The sequence below is a fragment of the Natator depressus genome, chromosome 9 (genome assembly GCF_965152275.1).
Source record: "Natator depressus isolate rNatDep1 chromosome 9, rNatDep2.hap1, whole genome shotgun sequence".
Classification (NCBI taxonomy): domain Eukaryota; kingdom Metazoa; phylum Chordata; order Testudines; family Cheloniidae; genus Natator; species Natator depressus.
In genome coordinates, this window is record NC_134242.1 from 27,921,876 (window position 1) to 27,949,805 (window position 27,930).

General features: G+C 40.5%; 1 protein-coding gene across 2 annotated transcripts in view; it reads left to right on the forward strand.

The window, feature by feature from the left end:
• WWTR1 (WW domain containing transcription regulator 1) overlaps positions 1-27,930 on the forward strand; it is a 120,218-nt gene that overhangs the window by 50,172 nt on the left and 42,116 nt on the right. For both annotated transcript variants that reach the window (XM_074963787.1, XM_074963786.1), the window contains exon 2: positions 19,321-19,457. In XM_074963787.1, the coding sequence (XP_074819888.1) occupies positions 19,321-19,457 (137 nt within the window). The remainder of the gene's footprint in view (positions 1-19,320; positions 19,458-27,930) is intronic.

Sequence of the window (27,930 nt, forward strand, 5' to 3'; positions counted from 1 at the left end):
GGCACCTGCTTGGTTCGCTGGTGCCTGGAGCCGGCCCTGCCCCACATTGTGGGAACTACTGCAGTCTAATTAATGAGTAACAGTAATATCAGTGGCTCTAGTGAGTATTGTTGGTATATGTTACGCAAGCCATTGTGTCATGGTATTCCAGCAGTAGCAAAAAATTGTCATTATAAAGCGGTCTCGCTGCATTTTCACTTTGCAATCTGAGCTCAGGAGTTGGCCAGAAATTTCCAGGCCTCAAAAGTGAGGGATGGGAGGACAAAAGGAAACCCAGCTGAATTTGACAGAGAAAACTTTGTTTCCTTGTACAACTACTGAGTCACGTCCCGTCCCCGTTCTGCACATGGAATGACCATACAGATAAGTGGGTGTCTCCGCACATGCAGTACGGATGATCTGTTCGTAAGGCCCTGTGTGGTGGCTCAGCTAGCAAATTCAAACTATTTGAGGTGGAGATGAAATTAACATGCTGGCTTTTTTCAGTCATTGAAAAGACAGCTATCAAGAAGGATTCTCACATGTGTGATTTCCCTTCATGCTGAAATGGAATAAAAAGCCCCACTGAGATCGTACACTTTTCTTAATAATGACAATCAAAAATATTTTCAGTTTAATCTTTTTCACTGAACACAATAAATCCCCCACCCTGTCTGGATTAGGAAGATGACAGCAATAATTGAAGCGCAGCCATGAGTCTCCAGCACTGACAGGTGTTGGATATAAGATGTCCCTGGTAGTGCTATGAAGCAGTGATACACACTGCTGAAGAGTGATAGGTTACATTTGATCTGGTGAGGGAGAATGTTACTAGCTAATCTGGAAACCCCCACCCAGTTCTCCCACTAGTTTTAACAGCTGCCATGGGTTGCTGTGAAATATTGCTTAATTATAGAATTTTCCTTGATCCCCTTCATCCCCTTTAGAGATCTTTGGCCCCACCCTTTTTCAAACTAACTACCTTCAGGCAAGGCATTCATGGTAGTATTATAGTGGCGCCGTTTATGCCACTGTAGTTAGGGAACTGTTGGTGTTCCCATGCAGAGCCATGCCAGTAAATGTCATTGCTGTGGGCTAAAACCATGTTTTTTTAATCTACTTGCTTGTGAGTTTCAAAATTTCTTTTTAAATGATTTTTTTATTTTTCTATACATAGTTACGTGGGCCCAGTCCTTCTCTCACTGAAGTCTTTTGGGAGTTTTTCAGAGAATAGACAGGCCTTGAGAGATCATTATGTATAGCTGTATCTCCTCTTTTAGAGGAGGAAAACTGAAATCCAAGTTTTTCCTTAAGGAAAGAAGGGCGATTTTACACATGCAGTAACTCTTTCACCCAAAATGTTGCATGTGGACAGACTATTACTCACATTTACTCCTATTAAGTGTAAAGGACCAAAAGCATACTCCTGAATTCACTTCACTTGCTTGTTCCAGGGGTAAGTTTGATCCCATAAGTAGTGCATGGGTTGTGTTGGCTGCTTCTGCATAGAGGTGAATTTTATAAATAGGGCAAAATTGGATGTCCATGGACATATATACACACACAACTCCCACTGATTTCCGTGGGAATTGGCTACGTGACCATAGACACAATTTAGCTCATTGTTTTTATAACTGAGGAATTACAATTGCTGTTGATTTATCATTTTATTCCCCCATTAAAAGGAATTTTCAGTTAAATGAAATTAACCAGTGCTAATGCAAAACCCTCAATATTTATGTATGTTGACGCAAACCAAATTCTATAAACAATTCACTCTGCTGCCGCTATTCACTAATCTTTTTCAATAACAGCTTACTTAGAAATGACTTAAAAATTCATGTTTCAGGAATTATTAATCCTTTCTGAAATTTGTAAAGTTGTAGGAAACACTGTCCTGAGTGTCACCAGCATTCTGATTATGTCCAAAGGCTAAAAAATTTAGGTTTTCTATTCTGGCCTTTAATTTTTCTCCTTCCCTCAAATGTGATTGTACAAGAACTCAGGAAATTTCTCACAGCTCTTACCAAATAGGCAGTGCCAATGATATATCCATATAGTATAGTAGTATAATGGTAGTATAAGTAAATGAGGTGGGTTTGGGTCTTTTCATTTTATTTATTTTTATTTTCCTGCTCTGTTCCCCAAACAGTTGACAACAGAACTGGACGGGGAAGTTTTCTTACTCACAGCATCTTTGGCCCTCCTCTTGCTTGAAAGCCTAGGAATCATAAGGGCCCCACAGAGATGTAACTGCATTTATTTAAAATTGTCAAGAAAACTTACTAGCCTAGGTATGTCTTGCCCATAAGCTGTAGCTGGGCAGAAGGAAAGACAATGATGAACACTGTAGGGCACCAGCACAGAAGTGCTTTGGCCCTGGCCTCACATGGTCAGAAGGGAAAGGCCTGTGGTAGCAGGGTCCTTGGGAAATCATTAATCTTTACTTCCGTTACCATAGGTCTAAGAATGGTGGGAGCAGCAACCCTTGCAGCTGCTCCTCCATTCATTCCACTGCTGAACTGAGGCAGGATGCTGGAGCTCCTGCTACAGGCCAGACAGTATAACAGCAGCTGCTCTCACACTGCCCCTGCAGCTGCAAGACCAGTTGCATTCAGTTCATGTTTTAAGCACCCTTTCTTCCCCTAACCATACCGACTAGAAAGCCACTATTTAGAAAAAGAAAACTTAGATACTGAAGAAGTTGAAGGCACTGGTCATACATTCCCCCGCTGAGCAGGATTCTGTAAGGCTAATAGAACTTATATTTACATATGGATCAGTCTAGATCAGCTGCATGGCCTCCTACAGTCCATCATGAAACAGTATTAAAATAATAATAAATTTGATTTTGCACTTCTGTGTGTATCACTTTTCATCTGAATAGCTCAGTGCAGGTAAGTATTATCACCATGGTACACGTGGAGAGACTGGGGCACAGAGAAGTGAAGTGACTTGCCCAGAATTTAGAGTCCACATATCAAAACCACAATTATATTTTTACACACTTGTTAACTTCAAGTAAAAGACCAAGCAAAAAAAGATGGTTATTTTCAACAAAGTTTTGCACTTCCTTTTTGTGCCACCTTATAAATCTGTTTAGAAAGGAATCAACAAACAAACAAGCAAATGAACAAAAATCGCAGGCGCAATTACTGATTTAAAATAACTAGCATTTGGAATGGCTCGGTAAAATCAGCTTTTAAACAGTTACGTTTAGAACCACTGCATGATTGGAAAAATAACTTTAAAAATATGTACAGCCACACAGAACCTGAAAAAGCAATTGTTAAAACATTTAACATTTAGCATAGCTCAGTGACTGGAAAAACAGCTTCTTATAAAATGGCTTTTAAGGTCAAAACTGTTTTGCAGCTGGAAAAACAACTCTGTATGTGGAATATTTAACATATAGTGCTGGTTAGTGGTTGGAACAGTATCTCAAGGCATTTGAAAAGCTAATATCAGTACAACAATAATCAAAAACAAAATAAAAGATCTTGTTGACATGGTGTAGTAACCGATCAACAGCCTGAATAAATCAACTTTCTCTCAGCTTTTTAGTAGTTAGGATAGGCTAGGTTGACTAGGGTATAGTCTGAAAAAGAAATGGGACATCTCTCTGTCCACTGAGGATGCAGAAAGTACATTGTGCTGTTTTCCAACCTATCAGAGAGGGGGCCAAGGCCTAATCAACTAAGAACTGAGATTTATTCTTTTAATTATTAGTGAGATGTCCCTCCTCCCCAGTACAGCATAACTTGACATACTCCCACTTGCTTCTTCCCTGCTTGGCCTGCTTTGCGTTTAGTACAATACGAGTTTACCTTGCATTAGTGTATTCAAATGAGATTTGAAAACAGATGGGGTGTTGATAAGGCAGAGATATATAGGAAGGTTCTTTTGGGTGGAAAGAGCTGCAGAAGAGGAAGTTCTCATGCCCGTTACTAATGGGATTGTTCAAGGAGACCTAAAGAAGGCTAACACTAGTTGAGCAGAGGATATGGGGACAGGAGTAAAATGAGAAAAGTATTGTGAAATAGACTGGAGCAAGTCCCTGGAAAGTTCTGAAAACATGGAAAGCTCTTTTGAACTGGATCCTGAAATAAATGGAAAGTCAGTGAAGTTGTTTGAAGATAGGAGTGATCTGGTGAAGGATACTGTTGTACATGAAGTATTTGGAGTGATATGAAAGAAAGCTACTCCCTTTGCTTAGAAAGAGAAGATTAGAGATTGTCCTGGTCAGTGGTGGATTTTTTAAGTGGGAGGGCGTGGGCAGGAACAGGTTTTTAGAGAGCTGTGAAGGTATTGGGGGCAAATGAATTCTATGCAATAAACAAGTAACAATTATTGTAAGACATTAAGATGGAGACCAAATGATGGGAGAAGAAAGTGAGTCAAGAGAGGTAATTTTCTTGAGGCAATGGATTATGTTAGAAATGTCCGGACGTTTGCAGAGGAGAGACAAGAGAAAAGGGGAGGGGAAGTGAAGGAGAAAGTACTTATTGGAAGGGTTGGGGGGGGGGGGATTTTGAAGAGAGAAGATATCAAATATTAACTTGAAAAAAGAAAGTAAATTTTCTGATTCATTTTCTGGGTCTTGAATTGTTTATCCAAGTAATCCTGTTCTCTTCTCCCCATTGTCTTGAAAGTTGGCTCTGTGTTCAGGCACTACACTTTGTCTGCTCACTCTCATAATTAGGATCCTACCAAATTCATGGTCCATTTTGGTCAATTTCACAGTCATAGGATTTTAAAAATAATAAATTTCATGATTTCAGCTATTTAAATCTGAAATTCCACAGTGTTGTAATTGTAGGGGTCCTGACCAAAAAAGGAGTTGTGGGGAGGGGGGTTGTGGATGGTACTGATACCTTTACTTCTGCGCTGCTGCTGGGGGAAGTGCTGAATTCATAGCTGAGACACTGGAGAGTGGCAGCTGCTGGCCAGGAGCCCAGCTCTGAAGGCAGAGCCACCGCCAGCAGCTGTGCAGAAGTAAGGACGGCATGATACAGTATTGACACCCTTACTTCTGTGCTGCTGCTGGTGGGGCGCTGCCTTCAGAGCTGGGTGCCCGGCCAGCAGCAGCTGCTCTCTGGCTGCCCAGTTCTGAAGGCAGCACCGAAGTAAGAGTGGCAATACCATGATCCTCCTAAAATAACCTTGTGACACACACACCCCCCCGCAACTCCCTTTTGGGTCAGGACCCCCAGTTTGAGAAACGCTGGTCTTCCCCCATGAAGTCTGTATAATATAGGGTAAAGGCACACAAAAGACCAGATTTCACGGTCCATGACATATTTGTCATGGCAGTGAATTTGGTAGGGCCCTACTCACAATTATTTAACACTTGTATTATGGTAGAGCCTACAAGCCATCCAGGCCGGAGCCCCATTGTGCTAAGTGTTGTATAAACATATTGTAAATGATAGTCCCTGACCCAAAGCTCTTACAGTCTAAAAGATCCGATATAACAACTGGATGATATAAACGGGTGGAATGGAGATAGGGAAGACAGGATAACAAATATAAGATCTGCACATCTTATTAACTTTAAGCAAATGGGTTGTCCTGTTGCCTTCAGTGGGACTACTTGCATGCTTAAATGCTTTGCTGAATTGGGGCCTAAATGTGCCAACGATATTAATTTAACTAAATGCCAAAAATGAATACTGCACCAGAAATTTTTCTTTCATTTTGTAAACAAAATTATATAAAACCAGTAGTAAAGGAGTGGAACATCAGAAGTATATAAATAGCATTACAGTAGTTTCAGGAGAGCAACAACAACAAAAAAACCTAAATTGGTGTAAATTTTTTAAATGTAAAATCATTGTAATTTGCTTCCTCCTCGCCCCTTTAGCTGTGCAATAAAGTTTACTCCCTTGTTGAGACCTTGGATGCCATGTTTCTGTCTGGAGCAAAATGTTTATAGCTCTGTTACAAAACCCTGAAAATAAGACATCTAATGGAAACACTGACAAATGGATAAAAAAATCGTATTAGTTCTCTCTCCCTGTGACATTGTATACTCCATGCCAGCTGAAATGTTGATTTGCTGTTGACATTCACTTAATAAAATTAAATATTGCGTTTTCATATGATTTCATATGGTGAATTCTTTCCTAGCACTGTTGTTATATAATATGGTAGTTAAGTAGTGAAACCTTAAAGCAAATTAGATTAGGAAAAGAAAAAAGGATTGTATGGACTTTCTTCTTTTCTTGTTAGAAATACACATGTGCATGTAAGAGCAAACACAAACACAGAGAATTCTGTGTAGCATTTGCTCAGCACCTGGTGAGGTGAGAGCCTTTGGACTTCCTTTTGGGTAGGGAGTGTCCAAAGAGCTTGGGGGAACAGTAGCTGCAGCAGGCCAGAACTTGTCTTGCAAAAGGAAACAACAGCTAGGAAGGTAATAATACAGGTTTCCTCCTCATCTGTGCTCTAAATCAAAGTACTCTATAATAGAAGACAGTTGCTGAAATACCGGTAAATGACATGACTTCACACACATAAAAATAAACAAAACCAAACATCTCAACCTTGGGCTCAATCTTTAGAGATGGAGGCTTGCCTGAGTCAATCGCAGTAAAGTGCCTTTACACCATTCTGGCAATGTAAAGGGACCTTAGATAGGGTTGCCAGGTGTCCGGTTTTCGACCGGAACACCTGGTTGAAAAGGGATCCTGGCAGCTCCGGTGAGCACCACTGACTGGACCGTTAAAAGTCCAGTTGGTGTGGGGCTGGCAGGCTCCCTACCTGGCTCCGCGCGACTCCCTGGAAGTGGTGACGTGTCCCTCCTTGGCAGAAGCGCAGCCAGGGGGGCTCTGCATGTGCTGCCCCCACCCTGAGTGCTAGCTCTGCAGTTCTCATTGGCCGGGAACTGAATGGGAGCTGCCAGGGAGGCACCTGTGGATGGGGGCAGCGCAAGTAGAGCTGCCTGGCCATGCGTCTGCCTAGGAGTCGGAGGGACACGTTGCCACTTCTGGGAGCCGCCTGAGGTCAGCGCCACCTGGAGCCCACACCCCCTCCCAGAACCCAACCTCCTGCCCCAGCTCTGAGCCCCCTCCCGCACCTTAACCCCTCATTTATGACCCCACGCAAGAGCCCATAACCTCCCTCTCCCCAACACCCTGTCCCAGCCCTGAGCCTCCTTCTGCACCCACACCCAACCCTCTGACCCAGCTCGGAACCCCCTCCCACACTCTGAACCCATTGGCCCCAGCCCAGAGCCCCCTCCTGCACCCTAAACCCCTCATCCCTGTTCCCACCCCAGAGCCTGCACCCCCAGCCAAAGCCATCACCTCCCACCTGCACCCAGCGAAGGGGTGTGGCAATGGTGTTAGGTTTTGTGCGATTAGAAAGTTAGCAACCCTAACCTTAGAGTGGGTGCAAATTTTAGGGCTGCTTGATGTTGTCAAAGCAGTATAAAAGGGGATTGTATTGTACCTGAGAATCAGGTGCAGTGTAGTTAAATGATAACTGAGACAGGTTTGGGAATAATTTACTTAACTAACAACAAGAAATAAGTTATAAATTAAACACAGTGCTCTGTAATTCTATCCTGGCTACATTCTGTCTCTGTCCCTGCAACTAGTTCCCATCTCTGAGGCCAAGTCTATACTGCAATTTTAGGAAACAATATCAGTAGGAACCCTACCGGACAGGTTTAACTGCTGTGGTAGAAATATCGAAAGTTGCTGGTGCCTTATCTTTATATAGGCTTCCCATTGTCACTGATGGGAATTTTTTCCTAAAATTCTCTAGTCAGTCCTGAGTGTGACAGAGTCTGTGAGAATTCACAAGAAGCGTGGCACTGGGGAGTGTCCTGCAGGACATTCGGGCAACTTTAAATGGTCTGCTGAATCTTAACCCCATATAGCACTCAAGAATCTGAACACTCTCAATATTAGCACCTCACAGGATCAGGCCTACAGCTCAAGTTTAGACAATAGTAGGGTGAAGAACATTTAAATTAGTACTTGATTTCTGCTGGTCATATGCATATATACTTTGGTCATGCAAAGCGAGAGCCTTGATTGAATGCAGGCCTTCTGAATGTGAGGTGTGTCCCACCTTGATCTTGAGAGAATACTAGGCCAGCTTGCTTCTGACATTAACAGTTACTTAAAACAATGTCACTTAGAGAGAGGGAAAATGGTGATTAAAATGTATAATTCATAACAATCTGCCCAAAGTAGCAGCTATCGCTCTGGGGAGGAACGAGCTGTTACCTTATTGCATGAAAGAGCGGTTTATTTCACGTTGCAGGTCACTGGCTTGGCAGTAAATGGAAGCTCTTAGTGCAGATATTTGCCGTATGTCTGTTCTGTGCAAATAGATTGTTTTCTAAAATAAGCTCCTGAAATACTAACATATTGAAGGCAGTTCCATTACACTCTTAACTCCCTGATGTACAGTTACTCTTTCATTATTGGATCCTTCATACTAGGGGTCACTGAACTTTTGTGTGGCTTGGATCTGGCTGTAATTTTACCAGAAATTGCAGTGTAGCTCAGTGAGTGAGATCACTAGACCACAGTGTTGTGGCGCGAGGTCAGCTTTTTAAATTAAAAAACAAAACAAAAAACTATCCCTTTATATAAAACTCTGCCCACCACATGGTACAATACTAAAGCACTTGCCATTACTTCTGAATTGAGAAAAGACGTCTTTCCCCCACCCCCTTCCTTTCTTTCAGGGAAAAGAAAGGAAAAAAAAAGTTGGGCAATGACTTGGCTCTGCTTACAGAGATGTAAACAGATTTCCCAATGTTTAATAATGGTTGTATAGCCGGAAGTGGATGACTGTTCTCTAGCACAATGTGAGCTGTCACCCTGTGAAGAGCAGTAAATGAGTCAGAACATGTGGGTTGTTGATGATGATGATGATGAGTCATCAGCTTCTCCCTTGTCCTAAAGCAGGTTTACTTTGATGTGGCTCAGTCACAAAATCCACTCTTTTCGTCCCTGTGACAAACCCTTGGTAAAGAAGCCCATACGATTACTACAGTGATAGCCAAATTATAAACTTGTATTATTTTATGTGACAGCACGCTTGCAAAATAATAGATTTCAGATTAGTTCATCCCTCCTCCTCTCCCCTTCATCTTTGTAGATGAGTGGGTTTGAATCTCATGGGGCTGGGGGAAAAAATCCATGAAACAGAAACCAGTGAGGTCAATTTATCATTAGAGTGGGTAATGGCAAAATGAAGACTAACAGATTTTTCATGCTACTGCTTACTAATTTAAACTAACTGATCCCTCTTGGCAAGGCAGCAGTGGAAGTCAGGGATTAGAGCCTAACAGTTTGAAAATATGATACATGAATTAGCTCAAAATTCTAAAGAACTTTAACATTTTAAAATGGGAAGCCCACACTCAGATAGGAAACTTGTCACAAAGCACTAGGAGTTAGAAATGGAACAGAATCATAAAAATCTTATTAAAAATAGATAAGGACTTTTGTTTTACCATGTTACGAAGATGGGACAGCCACTAAGATCCCAGAGTTCATGGGCATAGAGCTCATGTTTGAAGTCATGAATGGTAAAGCTCCCTTTGACATCAGGAAGAGGAGTGTTAGCCCACAGCTGAGCATTTTTGAAAATCCTACCCTTGCATTTTGTCTTTTCTGTCTACTTATATGGCCCGCATCACTGTAATATGTGAGTGCCTCACAGTAATTTAGAAATAGAAATAACTTCTATTGGTGACAGGTTTCAGAGTAACAGCCGTGTTAGTCTGTATTCGTAAAAAGAAAGAAGAAAAGGAGTACTTGTGGCACCTTAGAGACTAACCAGTTTATTTGAGCATGAGCTTTCGTGAGCTACAGCTCACTTCATCATCCGATGAAGTGAGCTGTAGCTCACGAAAGCTCATGCTCAAATAAACTGGTTAGTCTCTAAGGTGCCACAAGTACTCCTTTTCTTCTTTCTATTGGTGAGAGAGACAAGCTTTTGAGTGGCTTGTCTCTCTCACCAACAGAAGTGGGTCCAATGACTGACATGGCTACAACTACACTGCTGAAACAAGTCATAACTCTTCAGCCTTGTCTACCCAAAAGAGGTTTTACGTTATAACTTAAGGTCTAAATTTAATCCAGTATAGTTATATTACAGTATAAGTGTCTGCACAGGTGCTATGTCTGTATAACCATATTGGTTTAACTGCTAAAACTTTCCCACATAAACAAGGCCTTAGAGAAGGCTTTGTTGTCAAGGGGCTTTTACACATTGTCACCCAGACTTAGACCTAATGTTGACTTTAATACTGAAAGATAAATACATACTTAGCCTTTAGCCAGTGAAGCCATAATAATCAAATGGTATGAGCAGTTAAAGCTTTGCTGTCCATCTCCTGAGTAGTTTGTCTTTTCCATGTAACAACGTAAAACTGCATTGCAGTATTGTCCTCTGAGCACTGAAGGGATGTGTTTTATATTACTTGCTTTTGTCTGAAGCTTTGCGCTCTCTCTCTCTCTCTCTGATTTTTGCCTTGTGGAATTGGTAGTTCTAGAAATAAAACAGGGAGCAGCTGGGCTGATATAAACCCTCAGTTAGGGGTGTTTGGAGTCTTTTGCATAGTGATTCTCTCCATTTTGCATAGAAATGCAGACTTGAGCTGAAATACTTAAATGAATCTTAGTTACAAAGACATTTCACTAGTATTAGTGAAACAGTTTCCTCTTTTTTTACTTCAAGCACTGGACCGGCATCATTCTTTTAAGGAACACAGTTCCACAAATAATGCCAAAGTTAACCCTTACTTACACTTGCACAGCCCTGCTGAATTCAGGTTGGCCACTAAACGTAATGCATGCTATTATACTTTTATAATAGTGTTCTGCATAAGAGCCATGTCTCCTTCAGTGTTTGTGATTCTGTGCTGTTAATATATCTTAATTGGTTCTGATACTGGAATTTCATGCGTTGCCTGGATTCTCCTCTAAAGGAGCGTTTGAACTTTAGACTGAACACAAGGAGCTACCCAGATGTTCTGCATTCGAAAGTTTGAAACCCACTCATGAAGTTCCACGTCCTGCTCATCAGCCTTTAAGATAAAACAGATTGCTGTGATTTGAAACTTGTCAGTTCTGATAACCAACAGGTCATTGGGATTGGTATAAGGCTCACCCCATGCAGCTTTTGCAGTGCTCCAACCTAGAGCTTGCTGGTCCAGGTAACAAGACATTGGACCAAATTCTGATTTCAGTTACCTTGGTATAAATCTATTGATTTCAATGGAGTGGGGGGATACACCTGCTTTTGCAAGGGCTTAGTTTGGTCTCCAAAAGGTTAACAGTAACTATCTAGAGAGCTGTGATTTATTGTTTATTTAAAAAAAACTGTATTGGATATAAGTGGAAAATGAACCATCTTCCTGTTTTCATACTTGCTGCTGCCTCTCTAAAAGCCATATATATATATATATATTTTTTTTTTTTGCAAGAGCCCTTAGAGTTGGAATCTAATTTTTACAGTGAGTGTTAGTTTTAAACCTGTACTGGTACTAGTTTTCTTTTTACTAACAATAGCTCTTCACATCTAGTAATGTTAAATAAACAGTGTTGGCCAATCACAGTCTTTTCCTTGAATAATGGGATAAAAACCTGTCTAGTGGGCTTAGTTAAAAGTTCCAGTAGTGTTCAACAGTTCCTTAATCTTGAGAATCACAATATGAATGCCATACTTGAGCCCCTATATTTGAAACTCTGTCTTCATGTTTTTGAATAGAGTAGATATGTTTGTACACTGCTAGGTTGGCACCAACACGGGCGATTCAGGGCACTTGTGGCTTTTGGCTAAGGCTATTGAGAACATTTCATATTTACATAGAGCATTCCTGGGGTTTTTTTCATGCGGCTTGATAGTTTTAGATCTGTGATCCCTACATTTTTGGATCAATTTCTCTATTCTTTGGGATGTTCAGAAGCCTTGTCACTTGGCTATCATTGCTTTACTTCTCACATGTATAATTAAGGCACAGATTAGTGTTGTTCATGTAAAAAGGATCAAGTTTTTGAATAATATCAATATCAGTTGCAGCTACAGTTTTGTGACTAGCTGCTTTGCATGGCAATTTGCAGAACATTTTTATCGTCAGTTTTTGCAAGTCTTTTTGGGTTCTATTGCATTGACATGGCTTGTTTGATTAAATTTGTAAAGACAAAATGTGCAGGTTGTGCTGATTTTTGTCTGAGAGTGCAATAATACTTTCTAGAAATGTCTTAACTTAAAAATAAAATTATTCTTTGTTTGTTTATACCAGATGTTGTTTGGTTTCTTCATGTTTTGTGCTGTTTTGATCCTGACTGTACTAATAGCTAAGAAAAGGCATAAAGTTCACAGGAAGCAAATGGCAGAGCTGTTCTTTGTAATCCCTTGTAGGCAGGACATCTTCAGAGGGCATATTTTAAATAGCATGAAATGGGCGGAGAATTGGCTCATGATACAAAGAGGGAGAAAAAACCTCCTTTACAGAACTGCAACTCATTTCATCCTAATTTGGTGATCAGAAATCAAGTGCTCTGACTGACAAATGTTTTTCCAAAAGAACAGCTATCACTTGACTGTGGCATTTATAGTATATCACAGATAGTACTAGGATAGATGTATTCATAAAAACAAAGAGTTTCAATTCCATTGTTTTGTTAAACTAAAAAATATATTTACCTGTAAGGATATATTGTCTCATCCTAAAGTGCCCTAACATTGGAGTTTGGTCTCCACACACAAAGTCTGAAATAGTCCAGGGCACTCTGCAAGGCCAGTCTATTTACCCAGGCTTCGAGAAGAGGAGGGGCTTGATAAGGCCTGGTATTTATGGATGAAATAGAGTACAGTTTGCGTTTGACCTTATTTCTTCTTGCTGGTTTTTCTGTGTCGGGTGGGTGGAAATTGCTGGCTTATTTAATAGGGTCATGTATTGTTTATATAATGATGCTTTTAAAGTATATAAAATTACTAAGAGCTTGGGATAGGTACCTTTGTTATACACATGAATCAAAAGAAATAAAATAAACATATAAATTGCAAATATCATCAATATCTTCAGTACAGACTCAGGTAATGCAACCCTGTATGTGATCACTGCTTCTGGTCTGAATGAGAAAAAAGTGATCATGTTTCTTAGTATATTAATGTCTGTTGCTTGCAGGAAATAATTAAAATGCAAGAATGCTAATACTGAAAGGAACTTTGTTAAGAGAGGAGGATTTTCAAGCCAGGCATTTTAGTATTCTCGTGTGTTTTTCTTTTTGTTAAGAGCCCTTCCTGTTGTACATAATTGGTAGTTGCAGTTTAAGGTTTCTGTTTTGTAATAAGAATCACAGGCACGTTCTGACAAGTTATGGGTTACCTAATACAACTGGCTTCATAAATACTTTAACTTGTGCATCAAGTTCTTTTAAAGGAATGTATGCTTCCAGTTTATAAAGCTGTATCTGCCTTTGAAAGTCACTTAGAAGGAAAATTTAATCTGGCTTAATTTTTTTATCTTGACTACATTTTAAAGGATTGTAAAATAACTTTAAAGTGAAGAATCTATTCTGACATAAGATTAATTAAGATAGTATTTCAGAAATTTCTAAAGATTATGTTTTAATACATGCTTATCCCTACTTGGGCAGTACATTTTCCCCCATATGTTTGTTAGAAATCCCAAATGCACAACCCTGATTACATTTAATCTTTTTACTTGAATTTAGTGTGCCAGATCAAACAGAATGGTGTGCCTTTAAATGTAATTGACAGTTGATATGATTACCCCCCACCCTATATAAAAGTAAATTGGACTATACACTAGAGAGCATTGCCAAATTTATTTTTATAACTGCATCTTTCATACAAACCATTTATAACACTTTAGAGTTGGAGGTAGACTTGAAAGAGATCATTTCGCAGAACTGGCTACAATGATTCTTATACTGACCGAAAGGGAAAGTGAAGTAGAATACAAGAAAAAAGCTGAAATGTTAATAGTGGTAAAGGCTTGCATGGAGGCCAAGATGAAATAATGGGGGAAGGGAAACATGAGAGAGGTGTATAGCTGATCATAGGCTTCAGCAAAGGAGAAAGTATTAAGGCGAGGCTTGAAAGGAAGTGACTCAGGTGTGTAATCTACAGTTGTGGAGACTTGGAGGGAATAGGTTAAATGTGAAATGAAAAGTAAAAACAAACAAACAATTATCAGAGGTATAAAGACAGCTTCAAAACTACTTGTTCATTTTTTAAAGGATTTTTTTCTGCTTGGGGTTTATATTATTTCTGGCAATATCCAAACCTGACTTTAGAGCATTTGGAGGAGTGGGATGGTAACATCACAGTAGGCTGTTGTGACGTTGGCAAACCGGGGCTAGCTAATGCCACAGTCCCCTAGGCCTCACTGGACACCTACAAATGCATAGCTGGAAACCAGTGTGGCTCACCTATGTAAAGTAGATATTAAAGTTTTAAGAATGTGTTTGGTGTTTCAATTTTAATGAAATGCTTGTAGGATGCTCCATGTATTAATCTTACATATAACACCTGTACCCCATGTTATAAGCTAATATTGTCTGTAACGAAAAAAGCGTTTGCCCTAAAGCTCTCCACAGTCAGGAGAGAAGCATTACCAACTATGAAATACTAGCTTACCCTGAGAGGTGTCACCTCCTCTCCAACAAAAGAGGGCCCATAGACACCAGACAAGCCATTGTGGAACATCAGTGGACAAAAGACTTAGTTGATTGCTACCTCCACACCTATGAAGAGGAGATGTGCACAGTCCCTCCCATCAACTTGAGCTCTGGGGGAAGGGAATAAAAATCCCTGCCAAGAAGAAATTGTTATCCCCTGGACTTCATGAGAGGGCAAGACTTCTAAGTGTAAGCACGGGATCCCCAGCTGTTTAGCTTGGTTTAGCCCTAAAGGACATAGAGAGCTTGCACATTACAGCAGCGTCTATTACTTTTGAAACCTAAGCCTGTAATTAATGCGTGTGTGTGTTTAACCTTGTAAATAACTCTATTTCTTTTCTTAGATAATAAATCTTTAGATAGTTTATTATAGGATTGGCTACAAGCATTGTCTTTGGTATGAGATCTCACATACAGTTGACCCAGGGTAGGTGACTGGTCCTTGGGGACTGGAAGTAACCTGAATGTTGTTGTGATTTTTAGTGCAAGGGGCCATTGATCACAAAAACAAGCTTGCCAGGGTGGCAAGATAGACCATATCAAGGCGACTGTGACTCCATGTTAAGGCTGTTACAGTGCTTGAGGAGTTCACACCTGATACTTGGTTGGTGAAATCTAAGTATAGAACTCACACCCAGTTTGGGGTTGTGCCTTGGTTTGTAACAGTCTGTTCTGAGGTTGGCACTCGCGTTTGTGAGCCACTCCAGATAGCTTGACAGCTGTAACCTGATTTGCAGCTCTCCCAATTATCGGCTGAGAGGGAAAGGCATCTGGAGTCTTAAGGATGAGGGGTGGAGACTGTGATAACAGGAAGGTGGTGACAATAGGTCCGGAATAGAGTCCAGTGAAGATACCAGTGATGGGTCCTGTATAGAGGGCATGGGACACCCCCTTCCCGTAAATATGCAAAAACACACAGAGATAGGTGTGTGTGTGAGAATTGTGAACACAGCAAATCTATAGCAGTCTGTTATCAATTTGCTGTGTTTCCAGTTCATATTTAGTAACAGCGTCAGGGCATTCTTCTCCACCGCTTCTGAGACATCTGCGCAGACTATGCAGTCAAGATCTGAAATGAGGCAAGCCACAAGGATTTTGAGTGGGGCTGGAGTGCTGTATTTACCACTCAAGTCACAGGCTGAGGTGATTGTAGAGCACTCTAAAGTGTTACAACAGGTTAAAGAATATTTAGATAAATTAGATATAATCAGGTCATCAGGGCCTGATGAAATTCATCCTAGGGTAGTTAAGGAACTAGCTGAAGCAGTCTCGGAACCAAGAGCTCATAGAGGATCGGTGAGTTCCCAGAGGATTGGAGAAGGGCAAACATAGTTCCTGTCCTTAAAAACAGGAACAAAGAGGACCTAGAGAATTATAGACCAGCCTAACTTCAATACCTGGAAAGATACTGGAACAAATTATTAAACAGACATGTGTAATCACCTAGAGGATAAAAGGGTTATAGGGATTAGCCAGCATGGATTTGGCAAGAACACATAATGCCAAACCAATCTAATTTCCTTTTTTGACAGGCTTATTGGCCTAGTGGGTAGGAAGTAAGCAATAGACTTGATACATCTTGATTTTAGTAAGGCTTTATACACAGTCCCACATGACATTCTTATAAAGAAACTAAGGAAATGGTCTATAAGATGGTTGAACAACTGTACTCAGAGAATAGTTGTCAATGGTCAATCACTGTCAAACTGGGAAGTGCATATAGGTATCCTGCATGGGTCAGTCCTGGGTCTGGTATTTTTCAGTATTTTCATTAATGACTTGGATAATGGAGTGGGGTATAGTTATAAAATTAGCAGATGACATCAAGCTGGGAGGGGTTGCAAGCAATTTGGAGGACAGGATGAGAATTCAAAATGACCTTGACAAATCGAGAATTGATCTGAAATTGATGAGATGAAATTCAATAAAGACGTGTAAGTATTATGAGTAGGAAGGAAAAATCAAATGCACAACTTCAAAATGGGGAATAACTGGCTAAGTGGTTGTTCTGCTGAAAAGGATCTGGGGGTTATAGTGGATCACAAATTGAATATGAGTCAACAATGTGATGCAGTTACAAAAAAGTCTAATATCATTCTGGTGTGTATTAACAGTAGTGTCATGTGAAATACACGGGAGGCAACTGTCCTGTTGGTGCTGGTGAGGTCTCAGCTGGAATACTGTGTCCAATTCTGGGTGCCACATTTTAGAAAAGATGTGGATAAAATGGAGAGAGTTCGGAGGAGAGCAACAAAAATGATAAAAGGGTTAGAAAACCTGACCTATGAGGAAAGGTTAAAAAACTGAGCATGTTTAGTCTTGAGAAAAGAAGACTGAGGGTGGACCTGATGAGTAAGGCTGCAAGTCTTTCACAGAGGTCACAGAAGTAACGGATTCCACAACTTTCCGGAATCTCCGTGACTTCCGCAGCTGTAGCCGCACTGGCCGCTGGTCTGGCTGCCCTAGGGTCAGCCACACCGGCCACTGCTTGGGCCACCCCAGGCAGCTGGTCCCGGGCGGTGCCCCGGAACAGTGGTCCAGGAGTAGCGATGGCGCCTCAGGGCCACCCACCCTCTCCCACAGCTGGAGAAGCGGCGATGGGGCCACGGACCACCCCACCCCAGGAGCGGTGGCGGGGCCATGGGCTGCCCTACCTCAGGAATGGCAGTGGGGCCACAGGCCACCCCCCAGGGGCAACAGTGACCACCGGAGCACCCACCCCAGAGCAGCAGCGCCTGCTGGAGTGCACCCCTCCTCCCCCAGCACCTAAGATTTAGTTAGGGGTATTTTTAGTAAAAGTCATGGACAGGTCACTGGCTGTGACTTTTTGTTGATTGCCCGTGACCTGTCCATGACTTTTACTAAAAATACCCATGACTAAATCATAGCCTTACTGTTGAGTCTTCAGGTATGTTAAGGACTGTTATAAGGAGCACTGTGATCAATTGTTCTCCATGTCCACTGAAGGAATGAGCTTAATCTGCAGAAAAGGAGATTTAGATTAGATATTAGGAAAAACTTTTTCTAACTATAAGGGTAGTTAAGCTCTGGAATAGGCTTCCAAGGCAGGTTGTGGAATCCTCATTGTTGGGGGTTTTTAAGAGCAGGTTGGACAAATACCTTTCAGGGATGATCTGGGCTTTCTTGATCCTATCTCAAGGGGTTTGGACTTTCAAGGTCCCTTCCAGCCCTACATTTCTATGATTCTGTGAAAACTGTAGAGAACCTTTAATCATTTTTGTTGCTCTTCTCTGGACTTTCTCCAATTTGTCCACACCTTTCCTGAAATGTGGCACCCAGAACTGGACTCAATACTCCAGTTTAGGCCTAATTAGCACCGAGTAGAGCGAAAGAGTTACTTATCGTGTCTTGCTTACACCACCCTTGCTAATACATCCCAGAATTACATTTGCTTTTTTTGCAAGTGTGTTACACTGGTGACTCATATTTAGCTTGTGATCCACTGGGACCCCCATATCTTTTTCTGCGATTCCTAGGCAGTTATTTCCCACTTTGTATGTGTGCAACTGATTGTTCCTTCCTAAGTGGAGTACGTTGCATTTGTCGTTGTTAAATTTCATCCTATTTACTTCAGACCCATTTCTACAGTTTTTCTAGATCATTTTGAATTTTAATCCTATACTCCAAGGCACTTGCAACCCATCCCAGTTTGGTATTGTCCTCCAACTTTATAAGTGGACTCTCTATGCCATTATCTAAAATCACTGATGAAGATATCGAACAGAACCAGACCCAGAACTGATCCCTGTGGGGGGCCCCACTCAGTATGCCCTTTCAGCTTGACTGTGAACCACTGATAACTACTCTTTGGGAACAGTTTTCCAACCAGTTATGCACTTACCTTATAGTAGCTCCATGTAGGTTGTATTTCCATAGTTTGTTTATGAGAAGGTCATGTGAGACAGCATCAAAAGTCTTACTAAAGTCAAGATATACCACATCTATCGCTTCCCCCCATCCACAATGCTTGTTACTCTGTCAAAGAAAGCTATTAGGTTGGTTGACACAATTTGTTCTTGACAAATCCATGCTGACTGTTATTCCGTCTTCTTATCTTCTAGGTGTTTGCAAATTGATTTCTTAATTATTTTCTCCATTATCTTTCCAGTTACTGAAGTTAAGATGACTGGTCTGTATTTCCCCGGGTTGTTCTTATTTCCCTTTTTATAGATTGGCACTATATTTTCCCTTTTCCAGTCCTCTGAAATCTCTCCCATCTTCTGTGACTTTTTGAAGATAATCGCTAATGGCTCAGATATCTCCTCAGTCAGTTCCTTGAGTATTCTAGGCTGTGTTTTATCAGGTCCTTTATCAGGTGACTTGAAGACATCTAACTTGTCAAAGACATCATTGTGAGTGCCATCATTTGTCCAGGTTAGTGAAGGTGATCCATATGGAAAGATAAGCAAAGTGGTGTCACAGCAGATAGAAGATTGGAGGGCTGCAATTCGTTCAAGAGTAAAAGTAAAGGACAGCATTATAGTTGTTTATAAATGGATTGCGGTGAATCGAGAAGGGTGGATAAATGAAGGATTTGAGGAATAATTGGTTCCTTTTATGGCTCCTATGCTCTGACAATCTGCATAGTATGCCTGAGGTTTTCCTTTTAAATTGATCTCCCTTTCTTTCCCTTTTGCAGTCATATTGAAAAAATTACAACATGGCAAGACCCTCGAAAGACCATGAATCAGCCACTAAATCATATGAACCATCATCCTGCAGCAACTTCCACACCAGTGCCGCAGAGATCAATGGCAATGTCCCAGCCAAATCTGGGTAAGTATTGCAAGTAATTTCCTAACTTAAAAAAAAAAGGAGTGGAACTGGCTGGTTATTATACTACCATTTTCCAATGTACTTTTTGCTTGAGTGCAGGTAACTGTGAACATCAGTGATCCTGTCATCAGGCCAAATAGTATATTCCCCATTTCCTGTCTATTATTTCTCTCTCTAATCTCGGGAACAAGGGAATAACAACATTGTTACTGCTTGAGATAAGGTTCTGACATTGTCAAGAGGCTTTTTGTTTTGGAACTTCCATGGCAAATCCCTTTTGTGGTATTGAGGAGGACAGAAAAATATATCACCCCAATACTTTTCCATTCAAGTGTGCTATAAAACATGCCTTCACCACGACTACATTTTATCATTCTCAAAGCTGCAGTACAAAGTTCTGGTAGAAGAAATCTGCCTTGAGCCTTTCCTCTATCTGATCAAGTCAAAGGTTATTCTCGGGCCATTGTATGTATTAGATTATTAGATTCTGCAGCAGCAGTTGCTTAAATGCTTTCAAAATAAAGCTATTCTATTTACATTGATCAATGTCAGGTGGAGGGATGTGAGAACCACTTACAAATGGAATGGATTTTAAAAGAAACAGTTTAAATACTAGATTTTCAATAATGAAAAAAACAAACAATCTGAAGACTTTTGCTGAATGGCTTGCGTACTTAGGTACCTGCTGATTCAGCAAAGCACTTAGGTATGTGCTTAACTTTAAGCATGTGCTTAAGTCCTCTCGATTTTGCTGAATCTGGGCCTTAGTGAATATAACAGCCATGAAGATTTAAGAGGAAACTAAAAATGAAAAGAAAAACCTTCCTTATATGCTTAAGAAATAATAAGAATAATTAATAATTCTTTGCATTTATACTGCACCTTTCATCTGAGGATCTTAAAGTACTTTACAGAGGTAAGTAATATAATTTCTTTTACATATGGAGAAAATGAAGCATAGAGAGGTCAGGTTACTTGCGCAAGGTCAGACAATTAGATCAAAGAGTCCTGATTGGAAGTATAAACCAGATTTTAGTGGAGAGCTGGCCATTGAGTTTATGTGTATATGTTCTGTGCATATGCAATTCAGCTGGGATCTCTTTTCGCACATTGAAAAGACTCCAGAAATCTTTAAGTTGTAAAGAGTTACCTGTGGCAGCAATGCTAAAGATATACTCATTTTCATGTTTTGTTTATAATAAGTACTTTACTGATGACTGTCCTCTAAGGTAAATCACCCCACGGTCTCACCACTTGTTTTTTTCCCAACAATTGTCACTGCTTGGATATTTACAGTACAAACCTGTTGTTGGTTGTGCTATGCAAGTCAGTGGACAGTAGCAGATGTGTCACGAGAATGGACATCTGAAGAAGAAACCTGAATAAACTCCAAAAGGCTAGTGAGTCACACTAAATGGTAATACCAACACTTTGCGCATATTATTTAAAATCACAGCTGCCTGTGGTTCACTTTCTGTTCATAGCAATCCTAAAATAAAGACTCAAAAGGAAAAAGATGGGAACATTTTTTCTTTTGCTCATGTCAACCCTTCAGCTGCTGTTGCCACCTTTATCTTCGCTATATAGTACCAAAAAAAAAAAAAAAAAAAAGAGGGGGAAAACCCACACATTATAATTTTTAAGACAAGATTTCCCCAAAGATTTTGGGGGCAAGGCAGAGAGTCAAATCCATTAAGTAGTGATTTAAAAAACAAAACAAAACAAAAAAAGTATTTTTAAATTAAAGGTTGTGGGGGGGAGGGGTCTTAATGAGGATTCAAGAGATTAAAAATAAAAGCCAGGTTGGGCACCACCCATTGGTTTAGTTGGGGATTTCTTCTTGAAGGGATTTGGACGCCATAATATAGTGAAAGGAAAATACTTTGGGTCACATTCATCCCGAGACAACTCCACTGACTTCAACTACACCGTACACTTCATTCAAACTCCCACCCCCACATATTTTGGAGCAATCTTTTCTGTTTTTCTACAGGGTCTAGGACAAGGATCGGCAACGTTTGGTCGCAGCCCACCAGGGTAAACCCCAGTGGGTCAGGCCAGTTTGTTTACCTGCGTGTCTGCAGGTTCAGCCGATCACGGCTCCCACTGGCTGCAGTTCGCCACTCCAGGGCAATGGGGGCTGCGGGAAGCTGCGACCAGCACATCCCTGGGCCCACGCTGTTTCCCACAGCCCCCATTGGCCTGAAGCGCGAACCGCGGCCAGTGGGAGCTGCGATCAGCCGAACCTGCGGATGCAGCAGGTAAACAAACTGGCCTAGCCCGCCAGGGGGCTTACCCTGGCGGGCTGTGGGCCAAATGTTGCCAATCTCTGGTCTAGGACAATAGGATCCTAGTCTGTTATTAGGCCTAGGCACTACTGCGATAGAAGTAAAAAATATTAATTTCCACAGTGTCAACATTAATTTAATCAATTTGGTGATTTCTTCAACACAAATTACAGGTTTTTTTCTGGGCCTAGCTGCTACTTTGTGAGATGGTACGGCAAGTCCTTGGGAGTTTTGGCTGCACAGTAGGATAACTCTTTTCTTTTCTCAGCTCTGTATCAGGTTCTATATCATGATTTCTGGTTTTACAATCCAAGTACTGATCTAGATAGACCACTGAAATGTATGTGTTAAAATCCTTAAAAAGAAAATTGTATTAATTTACAAAATAAGAACAGGAACAGCACTTTATTTGAAAACAAAAACAAATAATTCAGTTTAGGCTAATTGGAAAGTGTTCATACTTACAGAGACTGCAATACTGTGATTTAAACCTTCCCCGCAAAAACTTTCACCTCTCCTCATGCAAACACACTCTGGATACTGGATGTGACAGTTCAAAGTACACATAACCAGTTTTCAGTTCCATATCAGGATGTCTCTGTTTTGAAATCATTTTTGCCAAAGGAAAATGACATGTCCCTTTACTATTTTGTGACACTACCATTGTTGTTGTTATAAAACCTGCTTTGTTGGGTTCATGTCAGACATTTAAATGAGCAGTTTGCTGGAATAGTGCTCCGGCCCCTGAGCCAGAAGCTATTGTGCCAACATCCTACCAGACATCACAGGAAAAATGAAAACTGGATAACAAGATAAACCACCCTTCTGGCGATAGTTGGTTCCTAACCTTTTAGCAAAAGCAGTCTATGCCTCTGTCTGTTGCCTTTTTCACCACTATAGGAATTAAAAAATAAGTTTTTCTTTTGAAGATATGCCACCTACAAGCAAGACGTTTAAGTATTCCAGGTCTGAGTCCTGGTCTGCACTTCCAATTACTAACATGTGTTTTTCTTGCTATGCTTCTTGTGATGATATGGAAAACGAGGTCTGTTTTGTACAGCTTGTTGTACTGGTTTATAACGTCCCTTCAGCTATATTTTCTGGGAAATGTGCAAAGGCACTTATAAACTTTTTATCAAAAGCAAATAATGTGACTAAATGATAGCACATCCTAATATGCTCGTGGCTTCGGGCATAGAGAAATCTGTAGTGAATGGTCACTGAAATTTGAAGACGTGCTTTAAGGAATCTGCAGCCCTTTTCTATGCCCCCCACACACCCTTTTAACTGTGGTTTATGTGGTAAATTTATGAGCTAAACATCTGCTGTGTCATATAGCTTTACCAGTTCTGATGCTCTCACTACCTTTTAAAAGTTTGTTTTTATAAATGCTATTTAATATAGAAAACTGAAGGCATTTCTCTCTTTGATGGATCATGTTAGTTCTAGACATAGTCATGTAAAGCCAATATATGCTTCTATGTTAGGTCAGATTAGTCCAACTCCACAGAAGTCAGTGAAGTTGCACATGTATAACTGAGAGCAGAATTTGATCTTTAAATCAATAGAATTGGCTAGCAAATGTTGGAGATTTTTTTAAGCCTGGCATTTCTAAACTTCTCACTCATTTGTATCTCCAAAATTGTTAGTATCTGGCTGTACAAAGAACAGATTACTTTAACAGGAGGAGTTTTCTAATTATAGGATGAAAGTTTTTCTATTTGGTGTGGAGCAAAGAAAGTGTCTCTGAAGACCTGAAGCTATGTCTACACGAGAGAACTTACAGCAGCGCAGCTGTACCAATGCAGCTGCACCACTGTAAGATCTCTCATAGAGCCACTCTATGCCAATGGGAGAGAACTCTCCTTTTGACATAATTAAACCACCCCCAATCAGTGGCGGTAAGCCATGTTGGCAAGAGAACCTCTCCCATTGACATAGCGCTGTGCACACTGGCACTTATGCTGGTGTAACATATGTCGCTCAGGGGTGTGTTTTTTCACACCCCTGTGTGACATAAGTTTTGCTGACATAAGTGGCAGTGTAGACATGACCTCAGTGAAACATGGTATTTCTTTTCCTTTCATCAACACTTGATATGCCCCATTTATTTAATGCTGAATCTGCACATGAATCCAGTTTCTGTCTAACCTAACATAAATGGATCAGGTGAAGAAGACTAGCTGTCATTCTCAAATGACTGAAAGAAAAAAATATTACTCCAAAGTGAGTTAAAAGTGGTCTCCAAACTGATCTGCCCCAATAAAAAAGGGCTTACAGTGAACCATTCTGACATGTGGCTATGAATCCTGCCTAATACCTTCATTGGGACTAGAGGCACAAGTCTGCTATCTTTTCTTATCAGCTAACATCAGTCTAGGCACAGGATACAGCCTTCTTTGTTAAGTGTATATTATTTGTTTGTATTATTTCTTAATAATTTGCCCAAGTGTTTAGCTCATGGAGATCACTTTATCATGGAGATAAATGAGGTTCCATTTATAAATGGTTAATAAATGATTAATAGATTGTTATATAGTCAGACAGATAAATATGATGCTTATAATGTATAACAGACATTACTTACATGTGTATCATGCTCATTACATCTATTAATCAGTTATTAACCTTTTATAAACCATTTATAAATGGAACTTGAATATAAATTGTGACCCCGATGGGATTATTTGAAACTTGGGGTTGTAAAGAAATACGATCTGCAGTGGCCTTAATAGCAATCCCTGGAATAGCAATCCTTGGAAGAGCAATCCTTGGAGTTGCTGAGTATTGTTATGGGCTGTATGTTGGCAAGTATTTTTTTTAAAGTAGACCCTCATGAATGTTTGATTTCTATCTATACTGTGCATCATACAACACACAGAATCATTTAGATTTTCACTCTGGTTCCTTGGAGCTATTTCAGTCGGACTACTTTGGTGCATACGTACAACCCTGACTGAAGTTGCTGAACACAATCTGACCTTTAATTAAATACTTCCCAGATTTATCATTATGCAAATTGCTTTAATATGAAATGTAATGAAAACACACCAGATTACTTGCTTCACTTTTTGATATAATTCAATTTGTGTTTATATGGCTGAGTAGCTGCTCATTTAGAAAATGTCTAACCAAAAATTAGGCCAAGTTTCAAAGAAGTCAGTGGGGCTCGGCATGGGTACAGGCACACAGCTGTGTACCGTCAGTTGCAGGACTGAGGCCGTACTACAAATGCTAGATACATTTGGAATAAATGACTGGTAAAAGAAGTCAGTCTCTATTTCTGTCTTTAATATTCTATTTAGAATTTTTGATTAATCCTTCCAAAGATGCTTAGATATAGAAGGTCACAGATGAACTACAGTAAATTTTGCTTTTTAATCACCTTTTTAAATTTTTTAAGGGTTTTTCTTACCTAGTTATTTAAGAGTCCACTTTATTATGAATATCAGATATTCAAGCATAGGCTTCCCTTAACATCTCTGACCCTATTCAAGGCATAGCTTTGCACCTTTCTGACATGGCATATTGTCATTTGCATCCTTATGTTGCATAAGCCCCAGATATATTTGGAGGATTATTTTATCTTCCCATAACTACTGCTCTCAGGATTCAGGAAAGCCCCATCAAAATGTAAGACAGCTCAGTTTTTCCTTAATTGAAGTTGTGAATGCTGCCCTAAGTTTGGAGCTTTTGTATCACCCACCAATTAAAATAATTACTGTGCTAAATTAATAGTTTTGTCGATGTAATGACTAGAATTCTTACATGGCTCAATCCTTTCTGACCCACTGGAACATTTTTGTTGCTCTGAGTTTGAAGGGCTTCGTAATGAAATGCTCTATCCGAGAAAGGTGAAGCTGAAATGTCCTGTCATTAAGCCATTTGTATAGCTCACTAATGAAATCACCACTCCCAGTGAAGTTCCCACAACATTCTTTGAGCCATGTCTTGAACCCCCAATTTCATCATTCCTGTACAGTTTTTGAAGTTTCATGAGTGCAGATGGTCTTTTTTCCCTCTTCTCCCAGCTTAAAGTGAGAGTCCTTTATCTTCTTCTTTTGTAGAGCTAAAATACTTCCCAGTGAATGTTGCTAGTTGGCAGCGATCAGTAACAACTGCTATAGCCTGGTTTTTCTAAATAATTTGTGGTGAGGAAGTCAGCATAAGTTCTACTCCCATACAAGGGACAGTGGCATTCATTGCCCTCGAATCTCTAATGGTTGCATAGGGCGTTATGTGCACACACCAGGCCCTCAGCCACAGTGCTTGGGCAAAAGGCCTGTTTTGATGATTTGCCCTTGAAGGCCCAGGGAACCAGTTGGCTATGAGGACTCTGCGGATGAATAGTTTTGCAGACAGACTACTATCAATGACTTTGTAAAGTGTTACAATTATTTTTTCTTTTTGACTGATAAAATGATATAGTGACTTCTAAATGCTCTCTTCGCCTGCTTTGTCCTCGTAATGGTATTCCAATGGTTTTCAACTGAGCCAGTGAGGAGAGGGCTAGAGGGGTAGTTGTTCCTGAGTGACTCCTTTCCTTTCTCTGTGAGTACTCAGAGTGTTTTTGGGGTAATTGTATATGTGCTCTGAGGACCTTATGATGAAGGGCTCCACAGCAATCTGTTCTCTCAATCCCCCTGTTCAATAGTGCTGGCTTGTGCTTTGGAACAGCTTATCCACAATCAGAGATTGGGATGTGGCTAAGGTCTTTGCTGGATGAGGTTCTTTTATAGAATGGCAGAGATAATATTGGCACCCTCATCTGAGAGGATATGCTTACCGTTGGTTATCAGATATACAGCCTGGGGGTTTGATTTTTCTTTTCAGATGTGGACCTCACCATAGTCATCCTTGCCTTGGCTAGTTTAAGGCTGGATCTCTGTAACTTGTTCTACATGGAGCTACACCTCAAGGCTATTCTGAAAGTACAACTAATACAGAATCTGTGTGTCTATCTTCTAAATGGAGCTCGTTGTACCTGTGCTCCATGATCTGCATGGCCTTAAATTACAAAATTCCATAATATTCATGGGCCTGCCCTCCTCAGAGACCTTGTCTCTCTTTATGGATTCACAGTAGTACAAGTAACCAAGGAGCTTCAGCTTGTACCCTTCCATTTTGAATGAGAGAAGCTGATGGCAGCTCTTTTTCAAGGAGGAGTCCTCATATCTAGATTTTTTTTTTTTCCTGCTTTGGTCTGTCAGAGCCTAGATTTTATGACCTTCAGGGCATACTGCAAGGCCCAATTGTTCTATTATGCTTTTTCTAGAGGACTGAGGATTATTAAGTGGGGTCCTGGGGTTGATAGTTTGGGAGGAGTTTGTTGGCACTTTGTAAATGTTTCTGGGTTTAATTATTTATTTAGGCATTCCATATACATATTCAGAGAGTGTTGTTAAAATGTGCGGATCAATCTAAATAAACTAGTAAAACAATAGTCCCTCTGGATGGTCCCATCATTATCTCTAGTGCCCTAGACCATCCTTTCTGTCTCTTTCTTCACTGTTGGCAATCTAACAGCAGCAGCACCCCCAGAAATGGAATTCCTGCCTGACCCTCCCCACTTGGAATTTTCCTTTTCTGGCATGCCAGACAGCTTGTATGCCTCAGCAATCTTTGCCCTGAGATGTGATTGATGGGTGCAAATGCAAAAGCTGTGGTCGCATATGAGCTGTCTGGCAGGCCAGAAGTGTCAGCGAGATGAAGCAGAGTCACCCAGAGAGAACTGGAGCAGAGCCATGTCCCTGTGGGTCCCAGACCCCCTGCATCAGTGTTGAGACAGTCTTCCTACTTATTCTTACTCCTGCTGTCATATTTATTCCTCCATAACATGTTTTCTATTGTGCTTTGCCAGACTTCTGAATTCTGCCCTGATCTGCAGCGTTTATCTGACCCAGCTAGCTCCACTTTTGCCGTCTAGTCTTTCTGCAGAAAGGCTGCCTCATGGAATTCTGTTCAGTGAGAATACCTTCTTCACAGGTTTTGTAAGGATTAATTCACCAATATAAATGCATTGATGTGAACATATGTAGTATTACAACTGTGTAAATACTGTCATTCCTGAGAACCTGAATTTCTATATTCTCATACTCCTTTCATATCCGGATCAAGTTATTTATGTCTCTGCTACCACTTTCTTCATCAGTTACATGCTATTGTCATCCAGTTAGGAGGGTCAC